The sequence below is a fragment of the Tauraco erythrolophus genome, chromosome 6, assembly GCF_009769465.1.
Source record: "Tauraco erythrolophus isolate bTauEry1 chromosome 6, bTauEry1.pri, whole genome shotgun sequence".
NCBI classification, from domain to species: Eukaryota; Metazoa; Chordata; class Aves; order Musophagiformes; family Musophagidae; genus Tauraco; species Tauraco erythrolophus.
Genome location: NC_141470.1, coordinates 11241934 through 11263561, shown reverse-complemented (window position 1 = coordinate 11263561; position 21628 = coordinate 11241934). Strand labels below are relative to the sequence as shown.

The 21628-nt window shown below is 47.1% G+C and overlaps 1 protein-coding gene across 1 annotated transcript in view; it reads right to left on the bottom strand.

Annotated features, from left to right (window-relative positions):
• Positions 1-21332, bottom strand: part of SLC67A1 (solute carrier family 67 member 1) — a 63273-nt gene extending 41941 nt beyond the window's left edge. The window contains exons 1-5 of the mRNA XM_086613483.1: positions 21308-21332; positions 21013-21221; positions 18901-18998; positions 15811-15956; positions 14468-14600 (exon numbers count right to left, since the gene is read on the bottom strand). Coding sequence (XP_086469609.1) covers positions 14468-14600; positions 15811-15956; positions 18901-18998; positions 21013-21221; positions 21308-21332 — 611 coding nt within the window. The remainder of the gene's footprint in view (positions 1-14467; positions 14601-15810; positions 15957-18900; positions 18999-21012; positions 21222-21307) is intronic.
• Positions 21333-21628: the final 296 nt, after the last annotated feature.

The window sequence follows — 21628 nt, the reverse complement described above, 5'->3', positions numbered from 1 at the left end:
GAGGGACTAAAGAGCCAAGCAGAACCCAGGGAGACAAACCTGTTTGCACAGGAGCTCCATCAGCATACGGATGGAGCCACCTCCAAGAAGCAAGGCCAGTGCCTGGACACCAGCATACAGTGACAGAGTGGAAAGAAGAAGTACAAACAGTATTGCCTGAAAGTGAAAAAGCAGCAACATGCCAAGAAACAACCCCCCCCCAAAAAAAAAAAAAATCAAGCCACTATTAGACACTTGGAAACTGCTGAAAGAGCCAAATTGAAATGGAGCTGCTGAAGGGCAGCCAGAGGAGCTGCGTGCCAGGATGCACCCTTGTGAAAGGCAGCCCAAGCGCTGCAGGTACCACCCCGGCACCAAACCGGGGCCGGAAACCCAGCCAGGGGGTAAAAACATGGCACAGATGCTCAGAGTGAGGCAGAACTAATGTTACACTTCCAGCATGGGCTGCTTGCCAAACACGGACCTCTGCTGAGAGCCAACCAAAATGCATTGGAGACTCTGGACAAACTCGTTATTTTGCAGGTCATTTGTTTTTAAGGAGAGGGCTGAGTGGCGATCTAAGGAGTCAGAATCAGGTAGTTCAGACCCTCATGGAAAAGTGTCTGGGGACTTTCAGAGCAGTGAAGCAGGCACTACAGGAATGATGGATGCTGGACCAAGCCCAGCCTCCCAAGCCCAAGGGAATTTGCTCATGTTGCCGGGAGCGGGGAAACGGTTTCTCACCAGCATAGGAAGTCAAGCGCTTGGCAACAAGGGAGGCAGCTCTCCCACAACTCCGGTTACGCAAACAGCTGCCTTCTGCTGGGTTTCAACATGCTTCGCTGCTCCAAAAATAATTTCCTGCTTGATTTGATACCATTAGCAGGACCACAGAGTGCAGCACGAACAGTCATGCCGCTTCACGCTGGATCCAGCTAGCCACTGGTTTCTAGCAAAAGCCCCAATCTCTTTTTTTGGCAGAGGGGCATGATTACGCAGGTGGAAAAGGTAAGCAGGGTGATAGCATAAGCCCTCTCCTCTTTCTCCACGAAGAGCTTTGACGCAAGCCTGGACAAAAGCACCTGCCACCTTCGTCCTTCTGGGCCTCCTTCCAGAGCCGAGATTTCCCAGCCCTTACAGCTCATAATACGCATGGCATACAACCAACACTCAGCAGCCAAGCAGGAATTGACGCCAACACAAAGTTCAACAACGAAGTCACTGCTTGCTGGGCGACCAGAAGCTGTGCTGGTCCTGGACAGAGTTGTTGGAGTTCCCTCACAGCATGAGCACCCAAAAGTGAATATCATGCCTTCCTTTATTCCCCGCTGGATGTCTTTGTATCTCCTTTGAGGGTTTGTTGGAGTAATCCCAGTCCAGCCCAGTGCTTTGGGAACACCAGCACTTTCCATTTCTAGCTGGACTAGAATTTGGATAGCAAATTTTGCCCTAAGGTGCATCTGATTTCCTGTTCCCTACTCCCAGCCCAGGCATCTGCATGCCCCTTCCCAAGGGCCTGCCCTGGGGGTACTCCTCCAGGCGCCTTCACCAACAGTGCTTTGGAAACCTCAAGAAGTAGAGAAAGTTAAGGATGCCAAGGCCCAGCACATCAGCATCACACTCCAGAGCCTGCAGACCACCAACAGCACAGTATACAAAACCACATGATCACAACCAACCCCCCCAACTCATGGCCTTACACAGAGACTACTTGGTATCTTCCAGATGAAGTTCAAGTAATGTTCAGTGAAGAAATCCAGCAGCAAAGTAAAACCTGACGTCACCCAGTAAAACAATGGCTGCAAAGTGGGATTCAGAAGCTGATAGCATGTCCAAAAATATCAACGTATTTTAAGGCAGTGCACACCGGTGTGAAGGGGGACTCCCCAGCAGAGTTTGAAGGTCTGTTTTAGTGTCTGAGGAAGTTCTGTGGGGTTTTCCAATACTACCTGGCTCAGAAGAAAAACATCCTTGATAATATCAGTCAAGTGATTTTGTGCTGCCTTTCTCCTCCTCCTCCTCTACCTTGAAATCAAAGTTGTTCAATGGCACTCATTTATGCTTATATGTTGTAAGCCCAAAGACACCACGAGGGACCACTCATTCTGATCTGCACCACACAAGCCTTACCAACCTTTTCTTTCCACAGTAATTCTTTCAGCCACACAACAGGTTATGAAAGATAGCCCTCAGTCATGATTGGAAGAGTATGTAAGGGGTGATGAGCCCAAGCCACTGCTTTTGGGGAGCTTGGACAGAAAGTAACCTTGGACGGTAAAGCATTGAAAAGAGAGGAAAGGTGCCATCAGCAGTCCTGCCCAGGACATAACTCTGGGATGACACCCATAGCTTTCATATATGAAGCAAAACATGCATCTGAGCTGACCCAAATGCCAGGTGGGGCCTCTCCTGTCACCATCACATTAAAAGGGAATAACTCTATGGAGAAGGTGGCTCCTCAGCTGCTAGAAGACCTGAGCTGGGCAGGGGGACAGGACTGGTGGGAAGAGTGTGCAAGCTGGTTTCCATGCTCAACTGACCCATGTCTGCAGCTGCTGCTGCTCCCACAGCCCAAAGGAGTGCAGATAAGCAGCAGTTCAGCTTTTCCAGACATAGCACAATTCCTGTTTACAGCCTCTGGGCTAGACTTTTCAAAAGAAGGAGCTAGGTGTCTATTCTTGCAGGAAACCAGGTGTGTAAACAGTTCAATTAATATACCCAGCAAACTGTGCTCTAGAGCAGCAGAGAGGGCTAGTGGAGACAAGCCAAGAGCACAGGAGCTGAGGAAGGAAAATACTTTTAAGGAATATGCCTAATTAGAGATGGGCCTGGGCCAAAAGTTTGTATTTGAACACCTGGAACAGCCCTGGGGAGCAGAATCGTAACCTGAACCCAGATCCACATTTTGTAACTCTCTCCTCTCCCAAACGAACTAAAACCCAGCCCCAGGACCCAACCATCACACGGTCTGAGCTGCAGGTCTCCATCAGTCAAAGCCTGGAGATCTGGCTTTCTACACTCAACTAGGTTTTGGCCAAGGCATTGTGCTCAGCTGCTGGTGCCCTCCGTCCCCCTCGCCCCACACCGCCCAGTGCCTCCCCAGGATCCCACTCTGCCCCACTCCAGAGCTAGCTGTCACTGCCTGGCAGCATGCCCCTGGGTCACTGACTGAAGGTGGAGACGCCTGTTTGTTGTCCGATGGCATGTCCTCACTTGCTCCAGCGACCACGGCATCCCCGGCGCTGTGGCAGAGCCCTGAGTTTCACCGCGCCACCTCCTCCCTGCCCTCATGGGCTACGGCTGCAGCTCCTGGCCAAAGCAAGAAGCCTGACCCAACACAAAGCCGAGTGGCTCCGCTCATGCCTGCGAGCCAAATATTGACAGCAACCCTCAGTTTTGTGCCAAAGCCGCAGAGTCAGGGCTTGTTTTGAAGGGCACAACCTCCATGGCAGGGAAAGCCCCTTGTGCCTTTTATGAATCCTTGCAGAAGTGGCAGACTCCCTTTTCTGCCTTACAGCTCAGCTCCCTGGGACAGAAAACTAAACTTCACCCACACCTTACTATCTCTTTTGAATGTAGATTTTCTTTATAGCAGAATCACATCTGGCAAAGAAAAGTGAGCCCCATCCCCATAAATCCTCCCTGCCACAAGCACGTCATGCATTTCAGACAGCTTGCAAGGCTGACTAAACATTTACTTTTGGATGGCTCATTTCCAAAGTCCAGAAATAGATCTTTGTCCACAATAAAAGAGTGACTGAGCGTGCCATCAGATGGCTTCGTTGCCCCGTTCCAGCATGCCACTTCTTGCATTCCTGCACTTTCCCCCTCATGGAGTGCTGCCATTGCCCAGCACCGAGCTCGTTGCCGCGTCCCCCTCTCAGGGCAGACCTGCAGATAGGCGAGGCCTTATCTCCAAGCTGGAGTATTCTTGGTAGGTGTTTGAGGTCGTTTTTGCATCATCTGACCTTGGGTCCTCTCATCAGTGCAGAACAGGATGAATTGGTACAGCTGAAGAAGGGCAAATGGCATTTGCTCACATGGCATGTTGTAATAGTCAAGGTAGCATTTGTGTTTTGGAAACCTTTCAAACAATTTAGCCCCACTGCTATTCCAAGCAGCTTTGTGCTACGAACGTACTTTTCTAGCTGTTACAAATTCTTCCCTGCCACAGCTGAACTTCCATCCCCAAGAAATAAAACAACTAAAAAAATTATAATCAGGCTTTCTACAAAAGCACAGGATAAACTTTATGAATCCTTCAAGGGCCAAGAGACCTGGTCTGAAAGGTGCCCAGCACCCAGGCAAAATCAAAATGATGCAACTTTTGGTAAGGTGGAGAGATTACAATCAGGCAATTAGACATCCCAGACCGTGTAATCGCATGCAATGAGAACATGTGTGGGTGTAGTGCGAGGCGTGAGCCTGGTGTCACCAACCACAGGCCCCTCCAGTTACCCTAAAGGAGTTCTTCAACAAATGGTTTCAAAATTTCTTTTCTAAACATCAGTAGGTCCATCTAGAAGTAGCTTTCTTTCTGCCATGAAAAGTAATTCCTGGAAGACTGGGAAACGTCCCAGATGACACTAGAAACATCAGCCAGAAGAATCAATCCATCATCTCTCTAATATCCAACTGTATCTGGACAGTTAGAAAGAGGAGGGGAAGAAACCCATCTCACATAACATAGATAATCTGTTATACAGCTTTATATCAGGAAAGAGCCTTTCTAAGCTTCTGTAGGAAGTAAGCTTAAACATCTGACGCATGACCACTCTCAGCTTTAATAACCATTACTGTCTTTCATCCCCCCTTTTTTTAGTGTCTGAGAACAGCATTTAAGACTCTGGTCTCCTGTAAGCAGTGCTCAGATGCTCCCCAGATGGCTTTTCCAAGGGGATTTCTAATTATTTGGGTTTTTAAAAGAAATATCCTGCAGGAGTCTTTAAGGTTTCTGGAGGTTTCCTTCCTTCCTCTACAAATTTCTTTATCCAGCACTTAATTTAAAACCAAACTCAAAGAGAACACTTCCAATGACTTCAATACGTCTCAGATCATGTACCCTGGGGTAAAGAACAAATGAACCAAATCCCATAAAAATAAAGATGGTGCAGATTTCAAAAGGATTCACAGTGATGTTTTGTAAAGAAGCAATTAGTCCAAAAGTTGCAGCCTAGAATATCATGGAATAAAGGAATGTTTAGCGAGACCAAGTTAATTCTGCATACAGATCACAAAAGATTAGATGTATAATCCCCTCTCCACCAAGAAAAATAAATTAAAATCGAAGCAACAATTGCTGTAATAACAAATAAACAAGAAAACCTCAGATGCTCAAAAACATTCAAAGTTCTCAGATCCTGAACTACCTTAAACGGACCAGATTTCCAAAAGTGCTAAATTCCTACCCTCTGAAAATCCATGTTAGACATCCCCAAGTGGGAGACTGAAAGAAAATCAATCATTTCTGGCAAGCCTGATCGCTGTGCTTCTGCTTTAGAGGACAGTTGGAGAGCAGAGCAGAGCCCCTTACGTGTTTGTAAAGAAAAGCAAATTACTCTAACGAGCATATGGGTTCTGTGTCTCTCCCAGACCATCCAAGCCGCCACCCAGGCAATAGTTAATTACAACGAGACATGTTGCTCCTCCAAAGCTGCTGCTCCATGTCCCCCAAAACGGGATACAACCCTACAGGGCATGTTGACCTGCCTCCTGGGCAAACCAGGAGTGCTTTTGCATGTGCTATGGCACAGACCTGCTGCTGGCTCAACACACAGTGCTATACCCTGTGCACTGGTAGTCCCTCACCATGGTGTCCGGCCTCTCAGATCACACCATTAGCACTGCCCTCCTCTTGGATCAGCCTCAGAGAACGTTTCTGATGCTGGAAATACCCTCTCCCTTGGCAGTGATAACCCATGATTTGTCAGGTTAAAGAGACAAGCCCCAGCAAGGGCTGGGGTTAGCCTGGAGATGGCCATTCAGAAACTCCTTTGCCCTCTGGCTGAGTTCACTGCCTGGATGCCTCACATACCTTTGGCTCTCACCGGCTGGTGGAGCGGCGTGAGCCGGGTTTCATAAAAAGACTGCATGGAAACAAAAACCCAGGTGGGGCCACGGAAGCTGGTGTGGTTCATTAAAACGTCACACACCCTTTTTATGTCCCTCTGAGCACCCGATCCGAGAAGACTGGCATTCACCCAGGGCCACGGTAAACCCCCACCCTGTGACAATGGCATGTTGCATCTCCCCATCCACCCGGCAGCCTCCTGCTCATCCCATCCATCCAGCAGCAACGGCCAAGAGAAGCACTGGGAAGGGCGTAATAACTAACCCCAAACTCCTCCGAAAGGGCTGCTTTTCCACCCATCCTTTACAGCAGCCGTATTTCAGGCAGGAGGAAAATAGGGGAGAGCAGCACAGTGGATGTGCTGTCCCCTTTCTTCCTCTGTGGCAAATGAAGGTCCATTTTGGAAATACTACTTCCTCCCAGCTCAAGACCCTTGATGCTCCAATCTTGCTGTCCCAGATGACTCAATACATCTAAAATCGATAAGCGTTTCTCCTGCAGAGCTTCACTCCTCAGCTCCCCAAGTCCTAACTTCTCCCAGTCAACCTTCCACACGCCAAATCCACACATTTCCGTTCACCCGGACCTTCCTCCCTCGTCTGATAGTCCTTCCCACACAAGCACCACATCCTTCCTGCACCAAGCTCACCACAAGGCTGGATTCGTTCACTGAAGCAGATCAGAAAGTATAAGCACGACCCTTTGAATCTGAAGGATTAGGAGATGTAAAGGAGAGGGCTGTCCATACAAACACGTGTAGGCACGAACGGAGGAAGGTTGTGCCACCCCATGTTGCCCTCCAGGTCCCTCTGCTAGCTCTTGCTGGGCTCTCTTCTTCAGTGCCCAACCTCTGGGACTCCTCCACCACCGAGCTCTCTGGCTGACTAAGCTTGGTTCTTTCTGCTGCTTTTCTGAAAAAAACAAAAGGCTGACACTTGCTTTTGAGAAACAATTTTTAAAAAAGAAACAAGCCCAAAAAATGGGATGGTAGCTGGGCTCCCAAAGACTCTGCCTGCCCAGGACACCAGGGGCTGAAGAAAAGGATACGTCCAGGGAAAACTAGATGCATTCGCCCAAGGTAGTAGATATTTGCATGAGGATACCTCATGACAGAGAGGGTCTGCATCCCAAAAGCTGCATAATCTAAATAGCAATATTGTAAATGTATTGGGAAAGGGAAGGAGAAACCATCCCATTGCCCCATATTAGGCATGAGAAACACCAGCACAGAGTGACAGGACAACTTACTTGAACAACAGGAAAAAAATCACAGCAAACCCAAGTACTAAATCCCAATTTAGGGACTTAACCACAGCCTATTCTGTGCTTTCTATTTTCTCTTGACAAAAAAAACCCACCCAGTAATTCCCCAGATTTCGATCCCCAGTGATATCGCTGGATTTGCTGCCCAGTTGTGAAATATTCCAGGAGTGGGAAGAGCAGATGAAGCTCCAGTGAGTCATGGGCAGACACTGCCTTATTTTGCAATCTGCATGGCGAGGGTCATGTTCAGGCCCCTGATGCTGCCTTTCCTAGTGAGGCCAGACCCAAGACACCTTGTGCCTTTCCATAAAATTCCATTTTTGGCGGTTTGTGGGTTTTTTTTCTCTTCCATTTTTTACACTTCTTACTTGGGGCTGTTAAGCCAGGCTTGACGAGAAAAATCAGCCACCACTTCAACGCAGCCTTGCAGGAGCACAGCTAACAAGCGCCCAGGCGGGGCACAGCGCCGCGCAGAAACCCAGCGCCTTCAGAGCATCGGCCAAGGGGAGCGGTGTCCAAACAGCCATAATTGTTTAGCGAAGGTAACTTCACAAGCACACACGCTCCTGATTGCGATCTAGCCACCACGCGCACAAAACAGGGTTTCGCTCACCCGCCGCCCCCTCACTTTCTGACTCCAGGCACGGGGCGGCGAGGCAGGGCAGCCTCCCCCGCTGCACAGGCGCGATGAAAGATGGAGAAGGCAGCGGGGAAATTTCCGTAGCTCTCCCATAGATGTTTTTACCCCCCCCCTTTATTTCCTGTCTGTCTGCTGAGGTAACCATTGTCAACCCATGGAGGGACATCAGGTAAACCATGCCAGGAGTCCACACGGCACTGGTGCAAGTCAATTCCTAGCAGCTCCCCAAATCTCAGCTCTCTGTCTAAGCAGTGCAAACTAGCCACAAAAGGAAGTTTTGGATACTTTCTCTCTTTCTCTGTTTTCTTTTTTTTTTTTTTAAATGCCTTTTCATCATGTTTTCCATGGGAAGATGAAGCAGCTAACCCAAAAGAGCAGAGATACCTGGGAGGAAGGAGAGTGCTGTGGGGAGAAGGGGCAGGCAGACATCCCCTGTGAGCAGGCACACCCACCAAATCCCTACAGAAAGCTAAGAGGGAATGAGAGTTTTGAAGGAAAATGGGGAGCTCCTGACAAGGCTGAGGAAGGGGCTGCCAGCTAGCACCCCATTAGCTCAACTCAAGCCCAGCCCTCCTCGGCCGTACCCTATACCCTTGAGGTCAGCCACAGAGGCTCTCCCCCTCACCAGCTGCTGGCTCGTGCTCTGAATACCACTCTTCCTCCTTTGGGAAAGGGCCCCACCTATGGGTGAAGGACCAAAGAGGAGCTCTCGGCCCCATCATCATGCCTCCCTTCACTGGAATTCAGACCAGGGGTTGTAGGGAGAGGATGGAAGAGCCAGATTTACTGAAGGTCTGCAAAGGGGGAACAAGGACACCTTTGCTGTGTCAGAGTGGCCTTCCAATGGCTAAACAGGAGAACGTGAGTGGACCCAAATAAAAATTGGTGGCCTAGAAGTGGTAGATGGGGTAGAGGTTTGCAGGAAGGAAGTGTTGGGGATGAACTTAGTGCAGATCTATCTGTTGCATGAAGGCAGCACAAACAGGGAAACTGTTCAGGACCTGTATCCTGGTGACTTCTGGTATGGTCACAACCAGAAAACTCCAGGACTGTGACCACAAGCACAATGTGTTGATGGCCAGAGCTGGTGTTTTAAGTCAGGTGTTAAGCAAGCAGAAAGCTTGCTAAGAAATCTGTTCCCCAAGCCATTTCAGGACCACTTCATGAGGAGGTAAATGGTGCTGTAGAAGTGCCTGTGCCTCTTCATCAACCACAGAGAGTCTGAACAGCAAATTTAGGTGTAGCTGTCTCCACTGTAGATGTCTAAGATTAGGTGAACTCCACCCAAAGTGCACAGAGGCATTTCTCAAGTTCAAAAATCGGTTAAACAAGTCATCAGAACTAGAAAGCTCTGGTGCTGGGAAGAGAGGAGAGGAGAAAAGTGCCCTAGACCTGAACCCTGAACCAACAATTTGTGGAGGGATGATGTGCACAACCCTCTATCCAGACTTGGTTAACATAGACCTTACAGACAATCTTTGAGACCATGACTTCCAATACTAAGATCGTCATCGTACAGAGTAAATGAGAAAAAGAATCTCTGGATCTGTTTGATTTTGGTTCATTTTTCACAGAAGGCCACAACTGAGGTCCTCTGTACCTTCCTCAAACCATCAGCTCCTTGACAAACAGCCCATTCACTGTTCCTTCCCCATCTCTCCCAAGGCACATAGAGCTTGACTGACAGTGACAGACCATGTTGCAGCTCATGGATGTCTTGCTGGCAAGCAGACACCACCCTCCCTCTCCCCAAAGCCCCTTGACACAAAGGGCAAAGCAAAGCCTGTACAAGTGTCACCAATCCATGCCGCTTCCGTTTTCTCTGCCTGGGATTGACATCATCGGTTTCTACTGGAAGGGGGCAGGAGCAGCTCCCAGCAGCAGAATGCGCTGCTTTGTCCCGAAACAGAGCGCAACCCTCTCACCCTTTGCCATGTTTCCACCCGCCTTCCCAGCTCCCAACATTCAGCCCTTTCAACACCCACAGTCTTTCCACTCTGCTGCAAAGCAATGAGAAATTCCCTGCCAGAGGACATTGTTCAAATGGGTTATTGAAAAGAAATGCAATTCCCTACTTCAGGCGAATAAGCTCCTTCTTTTCCCCTTGAGGAAGAAGGATAATAGCACAGCCAGGGAAAAAAAAAAAAACACCACCACCCAACCTATCCCAAAGCCTGCTGTAATAACATTAAATAAGAGACCAAAGGGGTTTGGCCAGGAAAATCCCGAGTTCAAAAGAATAATTGCTCCAAGAGATTTAAGCCTACAGCTGAGTCACTAAAATGAAGGAACTTCTCCTTGTCCATAGAAAGCAAACAAATCTTGGGTCATACAGCAAAGCTTCTGTATGTCCTTGTTAGAAAGAAAGAAGCCAAATGCTATTAATCATAGTCCCAGAAGAAAGGATGAAATCTCTGTAATTAGCTACCTAGCTCATCTTTACACTTTTGAAAACTAATCCAGCCTTCTTCTTTCACCCTGCACCCACAGTGCTGCCACAAAAGCCTACTATAAATACCATATCACTTCTTTCCAGGGGTACACACTCACCTGCAGCCTGTGGTCCCCTAACAGCTCTCCAGTATGTGTATAGTGAGGGGGAAGCATGTGCAGAGAGCAAGCAGAGCTCCTTTTCTTAGTCACCTTTTGTGGATGAGTTGTGATGGAGTTTGCAGACTCCCCAAGAACCTGGAGATCTCATCTGAACTATAGGAATTATTTTCAAGCTGGGTATTTTATATCCACAATCCTGATCCAACTGATCAATGACCAGAAAACATAAATTAAAAAAAAAAAAGATATGAACACAAAAACATTTTCCAAATGGTTTAAGATTACAACTGCTTGTGTTAATAAATTGGCTTACATCCAATCCTCAGGTGGTGTAAATTTGCGTGACCATCACCCCGCCCATAGGAAGCATGTTCTTCACAGCTGCGTGCACTGTTTGTGCAGAGGTGAGGGGACAGGGCTATGTACTAAGAGCAAGGTCTCCAGCAATTAAATTAGGTAGGGTGAAACCAGCTGGCAAGCAGCTCCTTGATTTGCAAAAGGCAAAGCCATATTTCACAGATTAAGCATGTCCAGGTCTGACTAAAAGTCACAATTCCTTTGCTACAGCTTCATGGAAAGTTTTGGAAAACATGAGGGGGAAGTGTAGTACTTCAGTGAGATGGAAGAGGAAGGGCTGGAGCTGGTGGCTACAGTTTAGGAGCAAAGGTCAGGATCTAACAGCCAAAAAATCTTATGCAAATCAGAACAAGCCATTGAACTTCCCTGGGGCTCCCTTAATAAATAAGGGTTGAAAAAATATTATTCCAAAAATGAAAACAACAACAGAGCAGCTCTTTAGGTCAACTACATCAATGGTAAACACAATACCGTGGAATAATACCAAAATGACATCAGCTGAGGAACTGAAACTGATTTCTACCCCCTCTATTGTCTACAAACCACTGCTAACATATGAATAATGCTGTTGACAGCAGACAGGGAACGCTGGCCAGATTTGTGGTGAGGGAGAGCGAAGAATGCAGAGTGGACAGAAATCTCCAGCTTTGCTCTTCTATGACATGGCAGAAATGCGTATTTTCAAAGCAAGGAGATTGGGTCATTCTTCTATTAAAAAAAAAAAAAGATGGAAGTGATTACACAGCTCCAAGCGCAGCTGGAGCCTTCCTGTACAAATGTGGGAAATGGGGAGGGATGATTAACAGCCAATCTGTGGGATGTGGCAACAGGGCCAAGGAGCCTCGAGTACGTCCCTAATGCGAAACCCACTCCTTTCCCTCCAGGTCACTGCTGCGGACACAGCCGGGGCGCTGGGGATGCTCCGGGGGTTGCTTTGTGGCAGAGAGCTTCACTGTGTCTTCATCTGCTCGTAGGACTGAATTCCCGTTCACCACTGATATCAGCCCAAACACTAAAAATCAGTATATTGCTCCTCTAATCTTTGCACAGAAATCTGGCGGAGGAACTAAGCACGGTGTCAGAGCAAAGGTGGGATTTGGCTGTGGCAAAGGCAGCTACCAAACGCCCAGAGCAGCCTCCCTGTGCAGTCCTTCAGCCTGGAGATGCTGTTTATAAAATCAAATCAACTCTCTGCACATCAGGGTGGTCCAAAGGGTCCTGCCAGCACACTGGGGTTTGTCCCTTGTTGATGGGAATTCCTACCATCCTTCCAGCGGGCGATGCACAGATCCTCATGGAGAAAACCAAATGTTTCCAGCAGCCAGGGTACTTTCCCCAGTCCCGCTATGGGGTGGCAGGAGCAGCCCCAAAACTGCTGCGACAGTATGGCTGGCTGGTTGGATGGCTGCATCGGATGCTCCAGCGGCAGCAACGCGAACTGCGAGCCAAAGCTGCCCTCCGCTGGATGCAAAGGAAACAGCCCCCTGCGATGGGGAAGTCGGAAGCTATGTGGTTTTTCAGGTGCCGGGTCCTTTACTTTCCCATAATTACGGGCAACATTCGTTTTTCTCAGTGTTGTGTTGCAGGCACAACACGTAAGGGCCAGAAGCTTTCCAGACAAGCAGCAAGCCGGGGAATCTGGAAGCATTCTGTTGTTTGGCAGCACCAAGCTCTGACATCCAAAAGCCAGACTGCGTTCAAGTGCCTCTAATTAACTGAAACAGGGATTCTCCCTCACTGCTGATTTTTCCGTAAACCAGCAACTGACGCACCCACTGAAAAGTTAAACCCCATAAATTTTTGCTAGGTAACAAGTGCTACTTGAATGTTGATGTTTAAATATGGGCATATAACCAAACATGAAGCTGGGAACTGAGGTAATCTCTACTTTCTGACATCTAACTCACAGAAGGGATACAAACACTGTATTTAATTAAAAATAATACTTATTCAAACCCCACTCAACACCCACATCTACAAATACTTTAAAATCTTGAATTAGTTACTATTATGCACACCTCCAATTTTCATTTTATGTAACCATAGAACAACTACAAAATAATTACTCCTAGCCAGCCTTGTGTCAATTGGCCAACACAGAGCGGGCATCAACCACAAAAGAATTAAGGAAAATATTTTCAGGTTTCAAGCGAGAGGAAGAAAATTCCTGACACTGTCTGCCGCAATTACTTTGGCCCAATGCTGCCAAAGTACAGCAGGAAACAGTTTCCAGGGGCCACTCCCTATGGCAGCAGGGTTAAAGTCTTCTACTCAATTAACCTTTGCAACCATTTGAGACACAAGTAGCACCACTGCAGCACCTGAATGCGTGTGGACGCACAACAAGGTTCAGAGACCAATGCATGGTACCCAGCACCACGACTGAGTGTGTCTTATGCCAAATGCCCAGGTGACAGCACCATATACAGTAAGCTGTGCTTATGGCGCTAGGAAATGGATCATGGGGAAAAAAAAAAAAAAAATCAGTGCCATTTGACTTAGCTAACTGAAGTTCATGAAAATCGATTTTTAATGAGCTAGCATTGCTGTACAAACACGTGGAGGTGGGACACAGGCTGGTAAGGTGGCCCAGGGTGGCTGTGTCGGTGACAAGGGCTGGAGGCAGCGCTGGTGGTGACAGACAGCAGACACTGACACTGATCCCTTCCAGGTCAAGCCCCATTCTTGAAAACCAGAGCATCCCCTAATGATTTTCAACCTCTGTCCTATGCTGTAGAGCAGCTATAATGCTCACAAAGGTTAAAAAAGAAATTTATTTCCATGCTAACCTGAATCTGCAGAAGCAAGTGTCCATAATAAAAGAAGTAAGGTGAAATAAATGCTCAAAAGTTCACAACGGACTTCTTTTTTCCCCTCATGAGAGAAACCCTGGAGAATCTTCCAGGAAGATTACAGCTACAGGAACTTCCCTGTCTGCAAAGTTCTCTGCCACACCACACCTTCTGAGCTTCCTTTACTAATAAAGAACAGAGACATAAAATCAGGCATTTCTCTCCTGTTGCAGCACAGAAGGGAAGGTAGCAGACTGCTATGACATGTCAGGCTGTGGAAAGCACACAGGGAAGCAGCAGGCATGTGCTTCATCTTGCTGTGACAGGACTAGACCTCCTCACTCTTTTCCCCCACTGTCCCAAGCTTGCTTTCCCCTTTCCCAAGGTCTTGGCCTATATCGAGCATGCCCCAAGCGCACCAGTTTCCCTACAAGTTTCACACTGCTCCCAATTTCCATTTCTCAGTTGTTCAACACTGTTTCTTAAAAGCAAGCAATGCAGTCGGTGCTGCTTTTCAGCACACTCGGCTCCAAAGAGAAGACAACTTGGAGACAGACAGACTTCATTCCTCACTTTAACTTGTCTTTAAATCGCTATAAGGAGAAAGAACATGGGATTTTCAACAAGGTCCCTCTAAAAACAGTGGGAGTAGTTCTTTGTAGCAGTATGGAAAGTAAAATTCTGAGTTCTGGTACGATTCTCTACTGCCACCAGCAGTAAGATACCATCAAAAGCTGTGGAGAAGCAAAACATCCCTTAGCAGCTCTCTTAATGGTTGCAAGAAGGCCAACACTGAACGAGCAGGCCACTCACCCAAATTTGGTGGAGAGGACACCTCCCAGGGCAGAACCGATGATGATGCTTATTCCAAAGCAAAGACCCAGCTTCCCCAAAGCATCAGCGCGTTTGGAAGGAGTAGTCATGTCTGTAATAACCTTCTGAGCACCTGCAGGGAAACAAATCCCTTAAAAAAAAGCTTGTCACAGCATCTGAGCAGCAGGTGTAAATTTTTAGGTCACAAAAAAGCACCTGCCACAAAATGGTCCTTGCAACCCTGGAGCAAATGCTCGTGCACATCGGTGACCAGAATCAGTTCAGCCCATCTAGGAAGCACAACACTCAAACCACTTCATAAGTGGCAAGAGGAGGCTTAACACCCTACTGCTTGAGTCCTCTTCCGTGAGTTACATGGACTTCTGGTAGCCAAAGGTTGTTGTGTGGTTTTTACTAGAAAAATCTAGGAAAGGCAGACTAAAGCAGAACAGCTTGGTGGGTAATGGAAGGTGGTTTTGTAGCCACATTTCATTTTGACTAGTACAATTATTTTACAAGGAGAAAGGGAAAAGCTCTCCTGGTTGCAAGAAGTCAGCTAAGAAGTTTGAGATAGCACTGCTGTCAGCAAGTATTCATCACCCATGTCTGGATGAAGAAGTCCAAGCAATTTACTCAAGATCATAGAATCATAGAATGGTTAGGGCTGGAAGGGACCTTCAAAGGTCATCTAGTCCAACCCTCCTGCAAGGAACAGGGATATCTCCAACTAGATCAGGTTGCTCAGGGCCTCGTCCAACCTGGCCTTGAACGTCTCCAGGGATGGAGCATCCACCACCTGTCTGGGCAACCTGTTCCAGTGTTCTACAACTCTCATGGTAAAAAATTTTTTCCTAATATCCAATCTGAATCTACCTCCCTCTATTTTAAAACCATTACCCCTTGTCCTATCACAACAGGCCCTCCTGAACAGCCTCTCCCCATCTTTCCTGTAGGCCCCCTTGAGGTACTGGAAGACCGCTATAAGGTCACCCCGGAGCCTCCTCTTCTCCAGGCTGAACAGCCCCAACTCTTTCAGCCTGTCCTCATAGGAAAGGTGCTCCAGCCCTCTTATCATCTTCGTGGCCCTCCTCTGGACCCTCTGGGTGATGATACAGGAGGATGAACCTGGGACTATGGGCTATCAGTCTGGCTTTCCTTCTGCTTTGCATAACCAATACACATGCTGCTTCATGTTCTCACCGTTTCACCCTGATAACCATCAAATGCTCTTCCTGCCTTTCTTCATGCTGTTGAGTCTGTTTACTTCCAGTCACGCGAGCAAGAAGAGAGGAATCAGGCAATAAAAGAAATTTGGAAAATCACTCATCTCCAATTGGCCTTACCTGGTAGCCCGTGCATGAACACTGCTGGCAGCCTGGAGAGGAAGAGCAGGGGGATGCTGGTGGAGATGGACATCAGCAGGAAGAAGGCACTTCCAGATGCACAGGAGAGAATTAAGGCAGCTCGGGTACCAAATTGATCTGCAAACCTGGTACAGAAATGGTGCAAGGTTGTCAGAAGTGGGACTGTGCAGGTCATTACAAGTGTAAGGCACCCAGATGGATGGAGTTGCACAGCCATCTCACTCTCATTTACCCATCATGGGAAGTGCTGATCAGATTCTCAGAAGTGCTCTGTTCCCAAAAGAGGACTAGATATCCAGAGGGACTCAGCTCACTGGGTAATCTCTCTTCATTGTTGACAACAAGCAATACAAAACTTTGCCTTGCAAAAAAAACCCCCCAAAAAACCCAAAACAAACCCCCCAAAAATGGAAGCCTTTCTTGGAGGCTTCAGTTCCTTCCACTGGCATTTCAATGAAGAAATGTGATTTATCTCAGTGGTGTTTCTCAGGGGTCAGTACTGCTGGGGCCAGTGCTATTTAATATCTTTGTTGGAGACATGGACAGTGGGATTGAGTGCACCCTCAGCAAGTTTGCAGATGACACCAAGTTGTGTGGTGTTGTGGACATGCTTGAGGGAAGGGATGCCATCCAGAGATACCTTGATAGGCTGGAGAGGTGGGTCTGTGAACACCTCATGAAGTTCAACAAGGCCAAGTGCAAGGTCCTGCATGCAGGTTGGGGCAATCCCAAGCACAAGTACAGGCTGGGCGGAGAATGGATTGAGAGCAGCCCTGAGGAAAAGGACTTGGGAGTGCTGGTGGATGAGAAGCTCAACATGAGCCGGCAATGTGCACTGGCAGCCCAGAAAGCAAATCGTATCCTGGGCTGCATCCAAAGAAGCATGGCCAGCAGGTCGAGGGAGGGGATTCTGCCCCTCTACTCTGCTCCTGTGAGACCCCACCTGGAATACTGTGTTCAGCTCTGGAGTCCCAAGCACAAGAAGGACATGGAGCTGCTGGAGCGGGTCCAGAGGAGGGCCACGAAGATGATCAGAGGGCTGGAGCACCTCTGCTATGAAGACAGGCTGAGAGAGTTGGGGCTGTTCAGCCTGGAGAAAAGAAGGCTCCGGGGTGATCTTATTGCAGCCTTCCAGTACTTAAAGAGGGCCTACAGGAAAGCTGGAGAGGGACTTTTTACAAGGGCCTGGAGTGATAGGACAAGGGGCAATGGATTTAAACTGAAAGAGGGGAGATTTAGATTAGATATAAGGATTTTTCACTCTGAGGGTGGTGAGGCACTGGAACAAGTTGCCCAGAGAAGTTGTGGATACCCCATCCCTGGAAGTGCTCAAGACCAGGTTGGATGAGGCTTTGGGCAACCTGGTGTAGTGGAGGGTTTCCCTGCCCATGGCAGGGGGGTTGGAACTAGATGATCTTTGAGGTCCCTTCCAACTCTAACCATTCTATGATTCTTACACTAAAAGAAACAACTCCCCCAAAATGCCAGGACTGGTCTACAAACAAAGCTAAGCGTAAGTAATTAAAGGGGTTTGTGTTGAGGAAGAGGTACAGGTCAAAATTTTGCTGTTTAAATGAAAGACAGGGAAGTTTATATTAGCTATTTGTAACCTAAAGACCACGATTCACTACACAGTCCAAGGCTTTTCTGATTTTTGTTTAAGAGTAAATTCAGTGCTTCATCTTCTCATGGCTGTTTAGGAGCAACAAGGAAGAAGAACAAAGAAAACTGACTTAAGCTACACATTTTTTCTCTCTCTTATCCCCTTCCTTCCCATTTTATCTACCTATGCATGGAGGTCAAAGCAGCCTCATACCTAGGAAAATCCTTTTTTATCTCAAACCTACGTTGCAAATTTTGTCTTCAATCTGGCAATATACACATTCAGTCCCATCTATACCAGTGTCCAAGTCCCAGATGGATTCTGGTTTGCTGGTTTTGTGCCCTCCAGCATCTCTTCTGGACATTAGTAAATGACATGCACAGAGGAAAACCAGATTTCAGATGGCACCAGATTCAGAACAGAAATATTACTCTAGTTTTGAATATTAATAGAAAAAGCATTTAAATTGGGCCCTTTGCACCATCTCCATTCTTAGAAATGTGTTTTCTTCCAAGTTGCAATGGAGATTTTAATAGTACTGTTATTAATTTTAAAATGTGTATTATGGCAGTGCCTAAGGGCTTTTAGAGATCAGATCCCTGAAGCGCGACGCACCATGTACAAGAGGATCCTGTAGAGCTCACAATCTACATCAGCCAGAAGGGTAAATTCCATACAGGAAAACTGAGGCACACACCAGCTCCGTATCCATTTATTACTTTGTTGATAGCAGGATGACTAAGAAGAAAAGCTAGATTTTTTCTCAGCCTCATTTTAGTTTCCTATCACTGGATTACACTGTTCTTACAGATTTATTTTTTTTCTGCTTTTTGGGAATGCGTTCCCCCACCACTCGAATTTTTTTGGGCCGATTATATTTCATTAGGAACAGGAGCGTGTGTCCCATAGGGCAGAGTGGCAGAGAACCTGAGTCTTTTCCACTTTTTTCTTGTTTTGATAGATGAGCTTATAGATCCATCAGTTCTTAAAGATTCACGCAAGTCTAGCTCTGCATTAAACACTGATGTAGATACAGTGAGATTCAGCTGTAGAAATAACACGACTCTCAATTATTTTCATTGATAGCTTTACTTAACATCAATAAATACCCTATTTTTGTAGGTTTCCCAATCACAAGACATTTCTAAGGTTACACACGGCTATAAAACATTTGCAGGATTAAGCCATAAGGACCTGGACTCTGAGGAATCTGATGGTTTCAGCCTGTTCCCAGTATACTGTTACACTTAAAAGTGTGTCATTAAAACATAGCTAAGTTAATATAAAGGTTGCTTCTACTTTGCAGTATTTCTAATGATAGTATTTATTTTCTCCTTGCCCATTTATGAAATCTTCAAACATTTCAACAGGACCACGAACCAGAAACAAACAGGGTTTTATTAAAGTATAAAAATGTCTGGCCTCTTTCAGCTATGAAAAGGGTCACGGGAATTGTTCTCACTTACCTTCCAAAAATGGGACCTCCCACAAGCTGGAGGACACCAAAGGTTGTCTGGAGGTAGCCAAATCCCACTGTATCCAAACCTAGGCTCTTTGCCAAGTACTAAAAAACCCAAAACAAATCAACAAAACCCACAGGTTAGGGAGATGAAGTATACTGTATTTCTGAATAAAGAGTTTGATGTCTGTGCAGAGAGGACTACATCTCTAAAGTAGTCCTCATCTCCTCCTTCAGTTCCCCATACCTGCAGATGAAATCTTCATTGGGTCAGACACAGGCTGCTTTATAAAGACCAAACACCTCCGTCCCACACCATCACTAATGGAGATCAATGGGATGCGATCAAAACCATCAATTTTGCACCAGGTGACAAATTTGAACTGCCCTTTAGCTTTTCAGTCCAACATACCTGAACGTATTCAGCTACTGCTAAGGGGGGGATGAGGTAGATTTTAAGCAGTCTTCCCCCCTCCAGAACCCCACACCTGGGGCAGCCTGAGCACCACCCAGGAGATGATTGCAGTAAGGCCTTGGAGCTGTTTAATTGAGCAAGCCAGAATCAACGCAAGCACAATATGGGCAAAATATTGCCTTTACTTATAATCTGCAACCTAAGCTTGCAAAAAAACTGCAGATGCACACCTTGAAGAGCCACAGTCCTTTGGGGTTTTTTATTTCAAAATTTTATGCTCAAGGGGCAGCTATTTCTGATCTATGTTTTTGTTTCGTGCCACCTGCTAAGAGTTATTTAAAACTCACCAAGTTTAGCACTCAGAAGGCGTGGAGGTGCTCCAATCTTACCCACTTCCCTGATACATGCTCTGCATCCAGCTCCCCAAACCCCCTGTAATGGGTTGATGATCAACTACACCAATCTCCCACAAATAAACTCTCAGCACAGCAGGCTGGTTTAGCCCGGAGAGTAGGGAACAGTTTGCCTCTGGAGGCACAAAACCAGTGGAGAGATCTCCCAGAAAGCATGGGCTCACCAGAAACAGAGATGGACATGTGTACCACAGATCCAGGAGCTCACAAAAGCAGGAAAGCTGCCTGGCAGAAAAGGACCTGGGGGTGTTAGTTGACAGCTGGCTGTATATGAGCCAGCAGTGTGCCCAGGTGGCCAAAAAGGTCAACAGCATCCTGGCTTGTATCAGAACTAGTGTGGCCAGCAGGACCAGGGAAGCGATCACTCCCCTGTACTCGGCACTGGTGAAGCCGCACCTCGAACACTGCGTTCAGTTTTGGGTCCCTCACTACAAGAAAGACATTGAGGTGCTGGAGTGTGTCCAAAGAAGAGCAATGAAGCTGGTGAAGAGTCTGGAGCACAAGTCTTATGGGGAGCAGCTGAGGGAAGTGGGGTTGTTTAGTCTGGAGAAAGAGAGGCTGAGGGGAGACCTTATCAGTCTCTACAACAACCCAAAGGGTTGTAGTGAGGTGGGTGTCAGTCCGTTTTTGCCAAGTAACAAGACAAGAGGAAATGGCCTCAAGCTGCATCAGGGGAGGTTTTGATCAAATATTAGGAAAAAATTCTTCCCTGAAAGGGCTATCAAGCATTGGAGCACGCTGCCCAGGGAAGTGGCTAAATCATCATCCCTAGAGGTATTTAAAAGACATGTAGATGTGGCACTTAGGGAGATGGCTTAGTGGTGGACTCAGCAGTGCTAGGTTAATGGTTGGACTTGATGATCTTAAGGCTCTTTTCCAACTTAAATGATTTTAAGAAACCAGATGTAAGAGTCCAGTAAGTGAGAAGCAGCAACAATTCCCACTTACAGCTGTTTATTATGCCCTCAGAAAACCCACCTCTCATCTAAGTCTCTGATTTCTGCTGCCTGCTTGTTGGGTCACTCTCCCATTGCAAGCAAGAAGACACAAACTACATTAGCTTCACCCAGGGCCATCAGGCCAGGAAAGGGCTCTAGGTGCTACAGCAGCACAAATAATAAATCAGCTTTTACTGCCTGGGCATACCCTGAACACAGTCACAGTTTGCCTGCGAGGTAGGAATACACTTTCCTCTCTCCTGTTAGAGGCTCTTTTCTGACTTATCTGGAAAATTACAGAATCTAGCACTGAAGGCAAGATGTGCTGTTGAAGCAGGACAACCCATACTCACAGGCACGACTCCCAGGTGCATGAAGATGAAGGTCAGCTCTAGGGTTGCAATCAGGTAGGCAACAAGGATCACTTGTCCCCTTTTGATGTCTTCTGAGCGGCCACTCTCCCTCAGGGTCTTGCTCCTCATTCCCGAGGCTTCTTCCTCATCTCCAGAGCTGGCTTTTGCATTCATAGTGCTCATGGAGTGACTTACTGCAGGCTGACAGGCTGAGAAGTGATACAAAGGTGCTTTCTAGCTGGCAAGGTGGACAATAGGTAAGGTGCAGAAGCTGTGTTTACAGTTCAAAGCTTACAGTGTGAAAGGCGCTGAGTCAACATGCTGGAATTTTTCTTTTTGTCCTTTCTTTCTTCAGCTTTTTTTCCTCCCTTTTGCTTACTTGCCAGGTAGAATCAAAGGTAACTATGCACTGAACCACGGATCTCGTTTTTCAGTCTTGTCCCAGGTGGGCTTATTGCTTCAAGGACCATCACAACAAAGACCAGCTTGAGAGTCCCAGCTGAGTGAAAGTGGACATTGCCCCAACTAAGAGCATGTGACAAACTCTTCAGCTCTTTAACTGTTTCACTTCTTTTGCTTTTATTGCCTTTGGTGGCTCAGAAGAGATGATTGTTTC